Here is an 18,680-nt window from a genome sequence, read left to right on the forward strand (position 1 = left end):
GAAAACATACAGTAAACTTGACTTTCATACACACTACAACACATACACAAAATATATGTGTTTCAGATATACACACATTGTACTTACCCACCTTTCCAGCAGCGAAACGTCACTCCATTGGGACTCCACTGCCAAGAGATCACCAGCCCATCGGGAACATCGTAATTGGCTAGGCGCAATGGCGACTGGCACAGATTGGGGTTGAGGGGGGCGGGAGTTGGGGGGGAAGAAGGCTTTCAAAAATATTTTTTTTAAACGTCCCTATTCGATGCATCGTTCTGTCATCCCGCGCCTCTCTGGCTGTCTTTCCAGCTGAGAACAGGAAGCACACCCAGGCTCCCCTGACCAATCACAGTGCTGCAATGCCACGTAGTGATTGGTCTGGGTGCTATGGTTCGGTGCATAGCTATGGAATGGGAGATTGGGCATGCTCTCCACCCAGGCTGTAATGCAGCCTGGGTGGAGAACAAGCAAAGTATGAATGACTGTTTGGCCTGCCCGATAGGGCAGTTCAATCAGTTATTACGCCCTTACAGAGTGCTCACCACTCCTCCCCATGCTCTCAGAGCAGAGCAACCCCGCCCCACCCCGCGGAAATTTCGTTGAAGGAATAAATAAAATGCTAATAATAACAAGTTGTTAGCATTTAATTTTTCCTTTATTTCCACTGCTGAAAGCTGTGAGGAGATGCTCCTCCACCTTAGTGGAGGACCGGCCACTGGCTAGGCCACTGGCTAGGCGGTATTTTTTGAGGGGGCCTCCAGCAAACTGAGAAAAAGAAAATTATCCCTCACTCACTGTGTGAAAACTTGCAGTGTGTCACGGTCCTTATTTATTTTTTTTTTTTTAAAATCAAACTGCCATTTTGGTAGTTTGTTTTTACAACAAAAAAAAAGTTCACTCCATAGACGCATGAAACATGGCAGACACTCAGCAAACACACAATGCCTTAAGTGGAGCTGACATGGCTGCGCCCCTCTGAAGGCACAGAGACAGGCAGGCAGAGGTCTCTGAATGTGATGAGTGGTAATCTTCAAAGGGGGCAAAGGTAATGACCACTGCTTCCCTGCAAGATAAGGGACCACTCGCCACAGTTCTAAAAAAGAGACTCATAGTGAGGCAATGTGTGGCTGCGCAGAAATTGCACAACTGATAGCTTATAAGTGGAAAAAAATAGTCCAAGCAATTCAGCAGGGCTATGACAGAGAGAGGGATATGACTCTAGCTGAGGAGGCAATGGGATTATCAGGGATGTCAGAGGCAGTGTGGCTGGTGACTGGTGGCATTCGGGTGTGGAAAAGCACAGACGTGCTTACATTTGGCATTTCATTGGCATTCCTCCAGCATGCCTGCTGTGTGCAGCTGCCTCTAAATAGGTGACATAAAGGTGGCACCTAAGGCACTGGTGCATGGCACATTGAAAACCTCGACGTTCTAATTCAGAATCACACTAAGGGCCCGATTGCGATGTTGAACATACTGGGGTCCGTCCAACATCGTTTTGGAATTGGAACCGAACAACCTCCTGTCATCAGTTCCAGCCCAGCAAGTAGGAGTTCTGTCATAATCATATTCTTAATAATGGGAGCATGTATTCCTGCATGCTCTCATTGTTAAGAGCAGGGGTGCAGTTCAACCCTGCACCCAGTGGCAGGCACCTCAAGGTGCCTGCCACTGGGGGGAGGGATCAACAGGGAGGCACCATAGGTGCCCCCTAGGCCACCATCCGTGGCCTTGCACCCAAGGGGGCCCTACAAGGGGCCCCCAAAGTGGGATTCCCACAGCATTTCTGTGTCGGAAGAGCTGGCACAGAAAGGCTGTGGGAATCTTCCATTGTAATCCCTTGGCCAGAAAGAGCCACCCAGGGATTGATGGAAGATTTCCGAATTGCAGCCGAGCCCGTCGGAGACCATTGGGTAATCCAGTTCGGATAACTTTCCGACCGACCCCATCAAAATGGTTCGGTCGGAAAGGAACCCAAACAGGACATTCCAATGCGGTCGGAACTGCACTGACCGACGGTTGGAGACATTTCCGACCGCATCGAAATCGGAGTTAGGAAAAGAGTTAGGAAATACTAATGGCCAAGAACAGGTAAGATGACAGTCCTACAATTGGAAGAAACATTCTGATAGCTCACACAATGGATGGAACAAAACAATGTAAAACAAACAAATATTTTCATACTGAGAATCTGACAGTCAGTGATAACTTTCTAACTGCATGAACGAAATCATTTGAATAACAGGTTTACGCCTGACAGGAGGATTTTGTTGAGATGTTCATAGCGAGGCAGTAAAAAACCTAAATTAAGGTGCAGTGGCATTTCAATCCCATGTCTGGCTTCTTTGAGGCAGCCACTAACCAGTTCAGGCTGCCACATGATGGGTCAGACACAATTTTCAGTGCTTCCCTCTCTCAATAAGCACTAGTGTAAATTAAAACTTTGAGTCTGCAGCACCCCCGCCAGACCCCGGAGTGAAAACTTTGAGTCTTGGTAGAAGGGTATGCATATGGCATTTTTTCCAAAAGCAATGCAGATTTCGCACACACAAACTGTTAAAGAAAAAGCTCATGTAAAAATGATTGGTGAAACGACTCAAAAATAAGACATTGCGTCAGTGGTCATCATAGCACAGATGCAGTGACAGGATAGCTTTGAGGAGCTTGAATCAAAAATGAGCTAGCATTCGCGCCAAGAATTTTCAATTCTATTAAGGACACAGATGCGAGGATTATGCTATCTCCTTCTTTACTGTATGAATCACAGCAGCCAATAAACATACAATTTAGTAAAACAAACTACATTGTCCATGTTGCTTAGCGTCAGCCACGCCTCCTTAGCCCTCCATAAGAGCCCTGGTCACTGTCCCAGCCTCCTCTTTCTTTGCTTGAACTGTGTAAAGTCCACTAATCCACAACTTTCACAACATCTTCCAACCTGGAAGTTTAACAGGAACCCAACGTCCTCCGAACAGGCTTCAACGTGAAGATATCCGCATTCAGACTTCTCGTCTTTCCTGGAAGATTAACCGGAACACAAATTCCTCCCAAAAAGCTTCAACGTGAAGACATATTCATTCAGACTTCTTGTCTGTACCTAGGAAAATCAAACATGAACAACCCGTAAACTCCGTTTACATCAAAATTTCATATAATCTTCAATGGGTGGGTAAACATGAACAATCACATTGTACATAGCCGGGTGGGATAATCCTCGCCTCCGTGTCCTTAATAGAATTGAAAATTCTTGGCGCGAATGCTAGCTAATTTTTTATTCTATTACAGGACCGGAGGCTTCGGATTATGCTAGTTTAACGCTTATTAAATACCACAGATGTTATGTCTCGCACCGGCTTGTAATAAAACTGTTTGAATGTTGACTCTGAAGACCAATCAGCACAACGCATAATGTCCTGAATACTAGAACCTAGCATAAATGACTTTGAAGCCATTGCACCTTGCACAGAATGTGCACCAAACATTTGAATATCAACACCTGCTTCCTTCATAATATAGCGCAGCCATCTGGCTATAGTTGCAGCAGACACTGGTTTAAAAGGTTTTTGTATTGCAAGCAAGAGTTGCGTAGAACCCTCAGATCTCAAAGATCGGGTACATTCCTCATAGGTTTTCAAGCATTGGACCACACATAGTTTTTCATTACTAGGAAAAGCATTATACTCAATGTGTCTAGAAAGTGTTTTAGTACGTCCCGTAATAGTAAAAGAAACTCCTTCCGGAGTAAATAAATACTCTACCTGTAATGTCCAATGCCCGTACATCCGATGAACGTCTATGAGCTGATAAGCATAGTAACATCGCTAATTTAGCGAACAACTGTTTCCTTGATAACTGACTATTCACCGGCCAACTGTTGAATAGAGAAATGACTAACGACACATCCCATAAGCCCGAATATTTGGGTTTGGGAGGATTCGCTATTCGAATACCTTTAAGAAGTTTGGAGACCATAGGGTGCATGCCCACCGGTTTCCCATCCACCGGAGCGTGCCCTGCCGAAATGGCCGATCTGAAATTATTTACAGAACGATAAGCTAAACCACTTGCTGCTTTTTCCGAAAGAAAATTCACAATATGGGATAATCCTGTCCCCACGGGATCCACATTCCGTTCCACGCACCAACCCATCCAGCGTGTCAAGGCTGATGAATATCGCTTCCTGGTGGAAGGAGCCCACGCTTGCCTGATGAAGCCTGAAGCTGTCTCCGAAAATCCCGGCATTTCCCACTGTTGCCGGAAATTCGCCATGCCATCAGCGACAACCTCTCCGATGTGATCAGAGGATGTCGCTCCCCGTGAGGTCCCAAGAGGAGAGACTCCGACCAAGGGAGCCTCCTGGGAAGATCGCAGCTCATTTCTAACAGTATCGGGAACCATGGTTGCGATCTCCACCGTGGCATCACTAAGATCACCTCCGCTTGCTGCCTGAGAATATGAGAGGTTACTCTTGGAATGAGGAGGAATGGCGGGAAAGCATAATTCACCGCTCCCGACCAATCCTGGAGGAACGCATCCGTGGCTTTCGCCACTGGATCCGGTCTCCAGCTGAAGAAGTTGGGAATCTGTCTATTCAACTTGGAAGCAAACAGGTCCGTTTGACACGGCCCCCAAAACTTCTGCAGCCAGTGAAAAATGCTCGGCATCAATTTCCAGTCGCTGTAATCCCTGAGATGTCTGGAATTCCAGTCCGCTATGAGGTTGGACTGCCCTGGAATATACTCCGCTATTACCGTTATCTGATGACTCAGGCAATAGTGCCAAAAGTCCTTGGCAATCTCCACTAACAGGGGTGATCTCGTTCCCCCCAGCTTTTTTATGTACCTCACTGCTGATACGTTGTCCATCCTGAGAAGGATGCAGCAAGCTGTCTGTCTGGGTGACAGTATCCGAATTGCAAAGGAGCCCGCTAGGAGCTCCAGACAAATTTATGTGCAACTCTAACTCCTGGGGAGACCATCTTCCGCCTGTGGAAATGTCGCCACAACGCGCTCCCCAGCCCCAACGACTGGCGTCGGACTCGATGACTACTTCCGGCAGGGAGCCGAAGATGGCTCTGCCGTTCCACGCTTCTACATGTCCCAGCCACCATTGCATCTCGTCCCGAACCTCCTGTGAGAGCGGGATCAGGTCCGAATAAGCTAGACCCTTCTGAAGGTGCTGAATTTTCAGTCTCTGCAATGCCCTGTAATGCAATGGTCCCGGAAAAATTGCTTGTATGGATGATGCCAACAAGCCCACTATTCTGGCTATGATCCTGAGAGATAACATCTGCTTGTCTAACATAGCTACTACCTCCTTTTTTAGATCCCTGAGTTTCGTTTTTGGAAGGTGCAATTGCGCCTTCTTGGAGTCTATCACAAACCCCAGGAATTCGGTGTTGTTCGATGGTATTAGAGCAGACTTGGTTTGATTGATCACAAATCCTAGGCTCTGCAAAAGAGACATTGTCATTTGAAGGTGCTGCAAGACTAGAGCCAGACTTTGAGCCATGATTAAGATATCGTCCAGATAAATGATCATGGGCACCCCCTGTTCTCGCAAATGAGCGACCACCGGCTTCATCACCTTGGTGAAGCACCAGGGAGCCGAGGAAAGCCCAAAAGGAAGGGCCAAATACTCGAACAACCGACCTTTCCATTGAAATTGCAGGAAACGACGGTGCGGAGGAAAAATAGGGATGGACAGGTATGCATCTTTGAGATCCAGCCGGACCAGCCAATCTCGCGGTTTCAACAGATCGCCAAAAGGTGTATCCCCTCCATCTTGAAGTGCTTGTACACTAGAAAATGGTTGAATTCCCTCAAATTCAAAACCAGTCTGTATCCACCTCCCTTCTTCTGGACCAGAAAAACATTGCTGCAAAAGCCGTGAGGCTTGTTATTGCATAAAGCTATTGCGTGCTTTTGCAGCAAGGCCTCTATTTCTTCGTCTATAAAGTTGCATTTGTGTTGGGAAAAATGGAGAGGCCTGGGCCATGCGTCCTGACAGGGAGGTTCCTAAAATTCCAGATGGAATCCTTGAACCGTCTGAAGCACCCACGCATCCTGAGTAAGGGTGCGCCAATTGTGGAGAAAAAACTGAGTGCGACCCCCCAATGGCAGAAGAGACAAGTCTGCTACACTCACCTGTGGAACTTTGTGCATGGAAGCCTGCTCTGTTTCCGCCACTTTGGAAGCTGCGCTTGTTGAAGCGGCGGCGGGTGGGATAGAAGATACCCCCTCTGGTAGAGTCCCATTCACCTCTTCCGCGGCCGAAATCACCTCTGGGGGGACCTTGGTTGGAGAAACGGCCTGACGAGGGTCCCCTACCTCGTCCGGCCCTATTGAAAAGGCCCTGGGTAAATACCCTCTTTATCCCTGATTGCGCTTTGTCCAGTGATGTGAAGGTCCCTACGTACTTTGACATGTCCTTCACGAACCAGTCCCCAAACAAATTGCCCTCTGCAAGCGGTCCCGGTTCAGCAGCGGCTGAATCAGTAAGATTAATGTCCATGCGCATAAGCAGGGACTTGCGCCTTTCCGTCGATATGGCACAGTTGGCATTACCCAGCAGGCAGATTGCCCTCTGTGTCCATCCGGCTAAAATATTTGGATCCACTGGAGTCGCCGACTCCTTGGCCACCAAGGCCATTTCCAGTATCTTTGCGAGTGGACCCACGACATTAGGTAGCTTATCTTGACACCCTCTCCAGGCTCGGTCTATCCCTTCCTTGGGGTCTCTTGCGAATTTTTTCAAAAACGTTAACAAACTTACGTCTATCTCTGGCGTTTCCGCGACTTTATCCAGAAGATCCGGCCTAGGACATTCCGACCGAAGTCGATTCCTGACCTCCTTATCAAACCCTTTGCGAATATTCTCATGCAGATATTCGATCACCTCTGGTGCTGGAGCCCAGTCCGTAGACCTTGGGTGAACTATCTCTCTAGGGTTGAAAGTGAAAGGAGTATTTGACGTCGTCTCCGAAGTTGCCGGAACCACCTTCTTAGCCCTCTTTCTAGGGGGGGACTCCTCATCCGTGGTATTAGTGTCAGTATCAGTATTGGTGGTATGAGTGTCCTCATAGACTTTTTGCTTGCTCTTGGCTTTTCCGCCAGCAGAGTACGCGTGGTCGCCACCCGCAGGTGGAGGAAGGGTGTCCAGGGTTGTGGCATGTGGCCAGTGGCGCACTTTGGCCAGCTCCATGCTAGAGCGCCCCGTGCTTCTCTTTGGTGAAACTGTGGCATTTCGCAAAACTCTCCAGCTGCTTGGTAATCGGCTTCAATGCAGCTGCTAATGCTTGTTGTACAGTCGAAGGAACTGTAGTCTCCAGGGCCCTGTTCACAGAGGATTGGACTGAAGCGTCCAGAGCCTCCACTATATCATCCTCAAGGACAATCTCCTGCTGTCCCTCATAAAAGACATCCTCCTCATCTTCGTACCGTACCCACTCATTCATGCTTGCAATGGTAGAGCAACTTGAACCAATCCACCAGCGGTAAAAGAAATAAATAATTATGTATTATGGAGGAGTAATGGGGGGGGCCAGCCCAGGTGCACACAATTCAGTTTTGTACCTAGCCCCCTCAGCAGAAGCTGTAGTCAGTATTATTACAGCCTTTTCAGGCGTCAGAGCCAAAATAAATAATTCTCTGGAGTGTGTGCTTACTCCCAGGGCGACTCCTCTTGCAGCCAGTCAGGCGCAACAGTCACGGAGCGAAATGTGCTCCAGAAACCCCCCGGAAGCCGAGATCGGCGTGTGCAGCCCAACGCGAGCCCAAATGCAACCAAAAACCAGCCCAAATGGGCGTCGCGTGAGCTGCACACGTCGGCCGGTAACCACCCGGCTCTACGTGTCCTCGGGCGATTAGAGAAGCCCTGACACCGTGCTTAACGCGCTGGACCGCCAAACGGCCCGAAATTATGCCGCAAAGCGGCGCGGTACAATCGCGCGGTGATCGCGCTACATATCCCACAATAACTGCAATTGGGAGAATAGATGAGCGGCAGAACTCCCACTAGCGGTGCAACGCGCCAATCAACAATGCTGCAAAAATCGTGTCCTACGAAACACTTCTGCCAAAGTAAGTAACCACTCAAAGCGCCGCGCGCTGGTGCGATTTTGCGACCCAATCAGTACATATATACAGTTAGAATGAGCGATACTTATCTCGTGCTGTGAGCAGCAAAGAAAGAGGAGGCTGGGACAGTGACCAGGGCTCTCATGGAGGGCTAAGGAGGCGTGGCTTACGCTGAGCAACATGGACAATGTAGTTTGTTTTACTAAATTGTATGTTTATTGGCTGCTGTGATTCATACAGTTAAGAAGGAGATAGCATAATCCGAAGGCTCCGGTCCTGTAATAGAATCCTCTCCTGAACATCCATTCCTCATGTAGATGCCACAGTTGCCTTCCTTGTTTTGAACCACCAGCGCCTTCTTTACCATGACTCATAAAGATGCTGGCACACGCTAGAGATTTCTATTCAACGAGAACATCTTACCCACTGTATGTTCCTAATCCCAACTCCTACAAGAAGCATCTTGTGTCCGCTCTGAAGCTGCCTGTGTTCTAAAATAGCTGTGGTGACAGTGTGTTATATCCCATTTGTGCTGCTGAATTCCACTAAAACGTTTTGTGTTTGTATTTTCTGGCCGCTTTAACTATTATATTGTCGTTTTCTGTTCAGTGAGCGGCTCTTCAACTGTTGCTCTCGTCACCGGAGTTTTGGTTGCAGTGTTGGCAGCTGCAGCAATTGGGGCAATTCTGTTGACCAGGAGATTTCTAAGGTAAGTATGAAAACTGGTAATGCACTACTAATATTTCGATGCATTGTGCTAAAATCTTAATTTGAAAACCTATATGGGCCTGGGCCCAAAGTTTTGCTCAGAAGCTCTTCGAATGCTTGGGGTGCTGAAGACCAAAGCCATGTAATCTTGGTTCCACCTTATGCCTCTTTCAATACCCACCAGACACTCTCTGTGCCTTTTATACCCATTCAGGTCCTTTGTCATTGTTTCTTTCTTCCTCTGTGTTAGACCTAGGATCCTTGGCCTGGTTTCCCGTGTCTTTTTGCCTCTACCTCCTGTACTTTTTGACTGTATTCTGAACTTCACTTCGTTTTTGCTGGTTTCGGTACTCTGGGCACTTTATCACTGCTGATCAGTGCTAAACAGTAGGCACTCTCTGGAAAAGTTGTAATACTGATTGGTTATCCATGATTGGCATATCTGATGTACAGGTAAATCCCTAGTAAAGTGCTCTGTGGTTTCTACTTCCATCCTGAATCAATATGTACGAAAGGACTGTAGTGCCCTGGAAGGAGCTCTGCATATTCCATGGTTAGGATACGTTCAGGAGCAGCTGATGAGGCTAGGCTGCTTGTATTTGTTCACCAACCCCAAATCTTTACGCCCAAGTGATGTGCAGGCCATTAAAGACATCCTTTTGGCCAGGTGGCTTGGGGAAAGGAAAGATAGGGAATTTATGAAACCCACAGTGCGTCAACATGTTTTGTTGACAACAAGCTTGAGGGGGGAACCCTATTTGTTATTTGTCAATAATTCACCATCGTTTTATATCGATCAGATTAAGATTTAATTCCATACACTGGTTCTTAACTTGTCCCAATGGGATTTTCAAAGCAAGGAGCCCTGAAACCTTGCACTTGTGGTAATTTTTTAGACAAGGGCCTTTTGGATTTTATATTCTTCTGTAATTTTTATATTACTCTGAGGCTGCTGGCAGGAAACAACCAATTTGTGCAAGTAAGGCCCGCATTCTTGATTTTACTAATCTTACCCTCTCCTATGATTCGTTTTGGGGTTCAAAGATGCCTCTCAGGTGCCCTCAGATTTAAGAAAAACTATTTAAGGACTAGAGGGATTCTCTATCAATCTCATGACACAGGGTAATTTTGTATTCATTCAAATGTAGTATTCTATTGTTAAAGTCTGAATTTGTTGAACCTGTTTCAGATAATGCACTTGGGTACTAGCACTTAATAAGCACACTTTGTAATGTTTTTACCCTGCATTAGATAATAAGCTTTTTATATTTGTATTTATCTTCCCTGATGAAATTATGCTTTTAGTCTGATACTGTGTGAAATGTATGATTTGATGTGCTGTTGTGGTCTATATTCAACGAATAAGGAAAAATCTAATCGGGTGCCTAGGGCCTGTAAATCGAATGCTACTAGTGGGCCTGCAGCACTCTTGTGCCACCCACATGAGTAGCCCAGTAAAGTTGTCTCAGGCCTGCCATTTCAGTGTCTGTGAGTAAAGTTTTAAACTGCCATGTCGACCTGGCAAGTGCACCGACTTGCCAGGCCCTAAACTTCTCTTTTAATACATGTAAGGCACCCCTAAGGTAGGCTCAGGGTAGCCCCATGGGCAGGGTGCAGTGAATGTGAAAGGTAGGACATGTGCTGTTGTGTTTCAATGTCCTGATAGTGACATGCTGCCAATTTCGTTTTTCACTATTGCAAGGCCTGTCTCCCCAATAGGCTATCATTTGATCTGCCTTGCAACATTTTACAAGTGTAACTTTCAATTGGGAAGAGAAAGAGAATTGGAGTTTGGGCTCCCTGAGCTCAGAATTAAAAAATACTTTTTTAGTGAAGTTGGTTTTTAAATTGTGTGCTTGAAAATGCCACTTTTAGAAAGTGGGCACTTTCTTGTTCAACAATCCTGTGCCTCTGCCCACCTCTGGAATCATCGTCTGGTTTAGACTAACAGGTGCCTGCTTGTGCATTCACTCTGGCCAGTCACACAAAGGGAGCTAAGGTGTGTCCTGCATATCCTGATGAGCCATCACCAGGCTGATGGGTCTTCCTGAGCTAGAGTGGCGGGGGAATTGTCACTAACACCTGAATGCATGCCCTCTCACAATGCTGTCTCCACCCCCCCTGGCGTGTGTCTGGAGTCAAGGCTGGGCAAGGCAAGAACTTTTTATACAATAAAGATTTTCTTTTGAAATATGCCAACTTCGAAGGCCAAAAGGGGTATAAGTATTGGACCGAAAACCCAGATGTTTAGAACAGTTCTTAACTAAGAGGACCCTGCCAAGAAGAAAAGCCAAAGAGCTGTCAGGATATTGCATCTCTGCTGTGAGTTGCTTTGCTGGGTTGTCCTGCAGTTGCTGTTTCTGCCTGTGGGCTGTGGAAAGGACTGGACTTTTACTTTGCTGAATCCTGCTAAAGAAGATTCTCCAAGGGCTTGAAGTAGAGCTTGCCTCCTGTTAAGAACTCTCAGGGACACAAACAATTCACTTGCAGCATCCTTGAACTCGACTGCTGGGAGTTCTGACCTGCCTTGTGGTGCCAATTCCAGTTCTGGGCCCTTGGAGGTTGTTCCTGCTGTGTAATGCATCAATAAACTATCAAAATCAATGCATCTCCCTTCCAGCACCTGTTTTTTTGACGCAGCACTGCAGTGTGGAAAGATTTTCCATGCACCAGTGCCGTGCTGCCAAAGAAGTTGATGCAGCGCCTGCCTGCTGCTGAACAAACCACAGCAGCCTGAGTTCAACGCACCTGTCTCCGAAGTCCAAGACCACTGCACTGACTCTGACGCAGGCCTGGTTGTGTGGCTGAATGAATCGATACATCGTTGGACCGCGGCTCAAGAAATAAATGCATAGTCTTTTTTCCGACACCACATTGACCTCCAGCATGTTCGTATATATGCATGCTTGGCAACTGTGCAGCAAGTTTTTCCGACGCTTCACCCGCAGACCAGAACCGTCTTGGATTTCCACGCATTGCTTCCCCCTACAGTCCGGATTCGATGCAACACTTCTCCTGCGTGCAGCAGAACTGACGCATTGCCTCCCCAAGGACTCAGTAACCAATGCTTCCCTCCTCTGCAGCCGTTTTGCCTAGTGAGTTTTGATGCATTTAAAGGTACTTTGAGTAAAATCACCGCATCCATAGTTCTCTATGGACAGAATTGCTAAAACCTTTTAAAAGTAATATTTTGAGTTATGTATGTTGGTTTATTGTCATTTTGGTCTTGTTTGGTTTAGATAAAAATTGTTTATTTTTTTAAACTGGTGTGGTGTCCATTTGTAATGTTTTAATTGTGTTACTGTGTGTGTTACATACAGATAGTTTACACATTGCCTCTGAGATACGCATGACTGCTTGTGCCAAGCTTCCAAGGGGGTGAGCAGGGGTTATAGCAGGAGTGTAACTCCCTTATCCAGACTAGAAGGAAGGATCCCTACTTGGACATATTAAAAGCCACTGCCAACTAGAGACCCCCATTTCTATCGCTTTGCCATTTTTTCCCATCTCCTTCTTTCCTTTTTGTGCTGTTCTCTCTCTTAGTTTGTCAAAGTTGGATGAGGAAAAATAAGTGTCAGTCCCTTAAAATGAGTGCTGGTGGGCTCCAGCTGCAACCACCAGCTCAAATTAAGCACAGATATTACTTACTAAACTAAATATATATTATATTTTAGGAAACTTTGATTCTTGCACGTTATCTAGCAGGCTTAATGCATCCCTCCAAATCCACTTACCAACAATGGGTCCGTTTATCTGTCCCGGAAAGGCTTACGGTTATTACCCTATGGAGGAAGTTTATTATGCAGACACTTATAAAGCGCAGCAAATCCCCTGTGAGGGTTGCAAGGCACTGGGTAAGTGGTTGCTCATTCAAACATCCTGCTCTTGAGTTCCCTCCTGAGCTGCTGGAGCAGTGGTGCGTTCCTGAGGTGCAGCGGAAGGTTGTTCATGCATTGACTGACATGTGCGAGAAGGAAAGTCCTCCGCTGTTGGATCAATGGATCCGAGAGGTGTCAGTGAGGGAGAAGGGAGGCAGATCAAAGGTGTCTGATCAGTTGGTGGAAGGTCAGGCATGAGGATGGAGTCACCTAGATCCACCCCGAGGAGCTCCCAGGAGATACACAGGAACATTAAACCACCAATATAAACTCTTCTCCCAGTCTGGTTCTGATGTTGTTGAGTTGGATTTTGACCCAGATGTGGTTTATGATGATATAACACTACCATCCCCTGTGGTTGCGTAAATAGTCTGCTCATGCAATAATGATGCTCATTGTAAATCATCAGCTATAAATTCTTGTTTACTGTTCCAGTGGGTGTATAACTCTAGTCCTCTGTGTCTTCTATGTGATGTCTTACATACATCATTCAACATCGTTTTATAATTCCTTCTCAAACCTAAAAAAATCTAGAAGCCCAAAAACAGATCTCAAGCTGTCAGAAAAAATGCAGTCTTGCAATATCTGTGGTAGATGTAAATCTTATTGTGGATATAGCGTTCATGTCAATTTTTCTTTCACTTTCAGGAGCAAGAAGAAGAAAAACGTCAACGTTTCCACTCATTTGAAACAGTTGCCACATCATGATGGGGTGAGCGATTTAATATCTAGTAATTCGATGAAGACCCGGAACGTTGGTTATTATTTGAGGCTTGCTTATTTCTTAGAAGTATTTTTTTTCTTCTTCTTCTCCTTCTTCTTCTTCTTCTTCTTCTTCTTCTTCTACTTCTCCTGCTTCTTCTTCTCATTCTTCTTCTTCTCATTCTTCTTCTCCTTCTTCTTCTCCTTCTCCTCGTTCTCCTTCTCCTTCATGTTCTTCTCCTTCCTCTTCTTCTTCATGTTGTTCTCCTTCCCCTTCTTCTGCTCCCCATAATAATATTAATACTACTACTACTACTACTACTACTACTACTAATAATAATAATAATAATAATAATAATCATCATAAGAATTATAATAGCAATAGTAATTATATTAGCAATAGTAATCATAATAATATTTTGTCAGTGTTGCTATTATTATTATGATTGTAGTTGTTACTATGAGTGATAATAATACTTATGAAACCAGAAGCCCCAAAGAAGGTTCTCTGTGCCCCTCACAAAAATGCAATGAGCCTATAAAATTATTTAACAGAACAACCAAGAGATAATCTAGGGTGACATTGTCCAAAATCCTTTTCCTTCTACTGCCCCACCTAAACTAAAACTAGCATATTCAGCTTTCAGACCTCTAAAGAGGAGGAATGTTGAGAATTACCTTCCAGACAAAAGCTCGAAAAAATGAAGAGTGGATTGTGCACAAATGTCTGAATATCGTAATAAAACAATTCATTACAACTTTCATGTTGAACCTCACATATGTAGTTACCTATCTCTCTTTTAGAAAGTATATCCCAGCCACACAAACAGGCTTTCATTATACCTCTGCTAAAAACAACTACAGGAGCCCTAAAGATTCTGGCCAATATCAAAGTAACAACATAACTCAAAATTATGTGGGACAAAATTACCCATTGAATTTCCACCACCAGTCAGGACTCAGACCGTTACTGGATGAAGATTCCCAGTCTGGTTTGGTACTGTTTAACCTCTCTGCAACCTGTGACACAATTGAGCTTACTGAGTAGATTGCAGAAGTGGCCAGGAATCACAAGATAAGCATAAGGACATAGGAACATATGCTCAGAAATTCCAATGAAGTACCTCATCAGTTACCACTACTGGGTCCATTCTACCGGAGACGTTGATTAGGATTGTAGCAGCCAACACGCTCCTGTAGATGGGAACACACACTCTCCTCCTTACAAGCACAGATTTCACTGGAGCTGCATAACTACTTGGTGAACAGAGAACTCTGCATTTGTGAGGCTTCTTTATGGGAAATTCTCTGCCTCTTGGAGTTTTCATCACGTGAGTGCAGCTAAAAAGAAGTGCAGCATCCACTGCTGACTGCACTAAGTGAGCAGACCCTCTGCTATGGAAAGAAGCAGAGAGCAGTAATAATAAGAAGTAAGCTGCACATGCATGCCACCATCATTAGCCTGTAGATCCCATTTATCCCGAATCTGCCTGGTGCTCCAGTGTTTACAGCTTAGGGAACTGGGAAGCTGCCAGGAAATTGTTTGGTATTGGAGGGTAGAGGGAAAGATAAATAGCAATGTTTGACATTAAGATGATTAGGCTTGGCACAAATACTTTTTTTTTTATCACAAATTGTATTGATTTTTAAAGTCACAATAGGCCTGAATGGCATGAGGCAATACAACATAGGCAGAGCATATCATAGTACATATATTGATCTTCATTCCTCGGTAAACAATCTGTTACAAGGCCCATTGCAATAGAATATAATTATCCTAACTCTAACATTGTCCCGCCTCTGCCTATTATAAAGAATGAGTCACACACATCGCCAAGCATGTCTATGGGTAGAGTTGGTTATTCATTGTTTCTACAGAACTGTTTTAATCTCTATATCCAATTGTCTCTCTGCAACATTATAATTTTTCAGGGGAATGTTTCTATAGGTGGCCCACCTTGCCCATATTTTGGCGTGTTTCTGTGAACATACTCGGGCAATATAGACTGGGAGCTCCAACTCCATAAGGAAGTCCAAGCCTATCTTCCATTGCGAAACCCGGGGTGGATCCTCTGCCTTCCATTGCCTGGCTATATCCTGCTTTGGTACTGTGAGTCCTGGGAATAACAGGTGTCTTTTATATCTGTTGCCCCCTATGCCCTCTGTACTGTGTAGTAGTATTAATTTCGGAGACCTCCGCATGTATGTATGTATGTATGTATAGATATACTTATATAGCGCAATGACTGTCACCCAACGGGCATCCTGGCGCTTTAGACTTTTGATGGAATCTGCACGATGTTTTAAAAAAAAACACTGTAAAGATTACGCCCCTCTTGGGAAAAGGTGTGTTTTCAGGGCTTTCTTAAAAGAGGGGAGATCTCCCACACACCTCAGAGCCAGCGGTAAGGAGTTCCATAAAATTGCTGCTGAAAACCTAAAGGACCGCCCTCCCAACCGAGTCCTCAGGATTTTAGGAACTACCACCAGACAAGCTGTAGCAGATCGGAGAGATCTAGACGGAGTGTACCACGAGAACATGTTCTGTAAAGGAATGGGGCCTTGTTCATGAAGAGCCCTAAATACTATACAGAGGGCTTTGAAATCAATCCGCTGAAGGACTAGTAACCAATGAAGGTCCCTAAGCGCAGTGATGGAAGAATCAGCACGCCGGCGAGACAGGGCCAGTTTAGCCGCAAAGTTCTGAAAAGTTGTAGTTTACCCACCAAAGTCACCGGGGCTCCCAGAAGTAGTGCGTTGCAGTAGTCGAGTCGACTTAAGATGGTACTCCGCACTACCTCTGGTCTTGCCTGTGCTGGGAGTAGTGGTAAGATCTTCCTTAACGTGCGAAGCAAAGCCATGCACGTTGCCACTGTTTTGTTAACAGATGCATCCAATTGAAGATTGGAGCCAAAAAGTACACCCAAGTTCCGCACAAAATCTGCTGATATGCTGGTGCCCTGGAAGGAAGGAGGCCAGAAGCCCAACGGAAGAGGCCTTGGGGTACGGTAAATTGAACAGTATAACACCTCAGTTTTCGAACTGTTAAATTGTAAAGAGTTGTGACATAGCCAATCTGCCGTGGAAGTCATGCAGCGATGGAAGATCTCTTGTGAAACCGCCTCCTTACCCTCAAACGAGAAGATAAGTTGGGTGTCATCCGCATAGTTGGTGACTGCAATGCCAAAAGATTTTATCAGCTTGATCAGGGGGCGGAGGTAGAGATTGAAAAGAATAGGACTGATGGCTGACCCTTGAGGCACGCCCTGGCCAACACTTCTGATAGTGGATTTGAACGGTGGCAGGGCCACTACCTGGTGTCTATTATCCAGATAGGACACCAGCCAATCAAGGGCCGAGCCAGTCACCCCCACTTCCTCCAACCTCCTGATCAAGATCAAATAGCTGACCGTATCGAACGCGGCCGACATATCGAGCAGCACTAAAAAGGCTGCCCGTCCTTGGTCGGCACGCGTCCTAAGGTCATCAAGTACAGTCACCAATGCTGACTCTGTCCCATGGGCTGGTCTAAATCCAAATTGGGCCACATCCAGGCATGCTTGATTCTCCAGATAGCTGGAAAGATGTTTTGTGGCCCATTTCTCCAAGATTTTGATTGGAAAAGGGAGAAGAGAAATGGACCTGTAATTGGCAGGGCAAGAAGGGTCCAAAGTTTCCTTCTTAAGAAGTGGAGACACCACTGCCAACTTCCAGCAATCCGGTATTTGTGCAGACCTGAGGGATTGACAGCAGATCGCAAATAATGGCGGAAAAAGTTTTTCCCGAAATATCTTCCAAAATTTATGAGGAAGTGGATCAAGGGGGGAGCCCGAGGAGACACCATCAGCCAGTGCACTGAATTCCTCAAAAGATGGCACCGGGAAACTATTCAGGCGTACTAAGCCAACATCTCCCTCCATGACAGATGTCAAGGTAGGAGTGGGCAGAGACTGAGTGCCTGAGCTTGACGAGATAGCAAGATTGCTCAGAATGGTAGCAATCTTCTCCTCGAAGGCCTGTGCCAATGAGTCACACAAAGATTGAGATGCAGGGACATCATTTGCAATACAGGCAGGGCGTGATAGATCTTTAACAATTTTAAACAGCGCCTGAGATTTGTTCGCCGCCGACAGTAGGGAGTCCTCCAGGAATTTAGCTTTGGCACATCTAATCTGTACTTTATAAGTTGCCAACGTTTGCTTTTAACAGGCTCTATCAGATTCCCGGTACTGTTTTCTCCAAGCACGCTCCATCCTCTTGCACTGGAGTTTGGATTGAAGCAATTCCTCAGAGAACCAAGGCATAGCATGAGTGGGCCTATGTCTTATTTTTCGCAAAGGAGCTAATGAGTCAAGTGAGACCACAATTCGCTGGCTAAGCATTTCATAGCTCACATCCACACTATCTCCCAAAGAGAAACCCATCGGAAGCAAGGCAGGCAAGGTGGACTGATTTAGGAGCTTAGACCATTGTCTACTCATCCTAGTAGCACCTAGGCTACCTTTCCTCATAGAGGCTGCGGGGAAAGAAAGGGTGAAATGAACCAACGCATGGTCTGTCCAACATTGAGGTTGAATGTTCTGAATAACTACATTCCCTATATATGCAAAAATCAGATCTAGAATATGACCTTTTGAATGGGTCGGCAGGGTTACTAGCTGTTGCAACTGTACGTTGCTACAGGCCTGCTCCAGATCTTTCAAAGCAGAGTCCGTTGGACCATCTGGCCATAAGTTGAAATCTCCCAATACCAAGAGTCTAGTATGGGAGTTGTATAGATCATGAATCAGGTCAATAAGCACTGATACCTCTGATAAAGAACTAGCCGGGGGTCTGTAACACAGCAGCCCTGTGTATAGTACACCTGCCTGACTATTTAGGGAAATGCCCAATAGTTCGTAGCCCGGAATGGGCTTGATGTCAATCTGGGAGAGATGTAAGGTCTCCCTAAACATTATGCCAACTCCACCTCCCCTGGCTCCCACCCGGGGTTTATGTTTAATTTTATAGCCTGGGGGGCAGGCTAAGCCCAGATCCACCATACTATCTACTCTAGTCCAGGTCTCTGTCATAAAGAGTATATCAATCTGTTTGGACTCGATAAGGAGCACGATTTCCTCATGGTGTTTACTGAGCGATCTTACGTTTAGTAGACCACAAGACAGTGTTTATGGACACCTACTGGTGTTATGTTGCTCAGCCAAAGGCTGAGTAGTGGCACTGGGGTTCAAACTAAGGAGTTCTTCTTGAGAGTAAGTAAACCCCCCCTGCGTAAAAGAAGCAGCCTTTCCCGCGCCCGTCGCGTTCCGTG

The 18,680-nt window shown here is 45.8% G+C and overlaps 1 protein-coding gene across 5 annotated transcripts in view; it reads left to right on the forward strand.

Moving 5' to 3' along the window:
* Window positions 1-18,680, forward strand: part of LOC146809062 (B-cell receptor CD22-like) — a 426,891-nt gene that overhangs the window by 370,621 nt on the left and 37,590 nt on the right. For all 5 annotated transcript variants that reach the window (XM_085615864.1, XM_085615866.1, XM_085615868.1 and 2 more), the window contains 2 exons: window positions 8,691-8,790; window positions 13,316-13,379. In XM_085615864.1, the coding sequence (XP_085471990.1) occupies window positions 8,691-8,790; window positions 13,316-13,379 (164 nt within the window). The remainder of the gene's footprint in view (window positions 1-8,690; window positions 8,791-13,315; window positions 13,380-18,680) is intronic.

This window comes from Triturus cristatus, chromosome 7, assembly GCF_964204655.1.
Source record: "Triturus cristatus chromosome 7, aTriCri1.1, whole genome shotgun sequence".
Classification (NCBI taxonomy): Eukaryota; Metazoa; Chordata; class Amphibia; order Caudata; family Salamandridae; genus Triturus; species Triturus cristatus.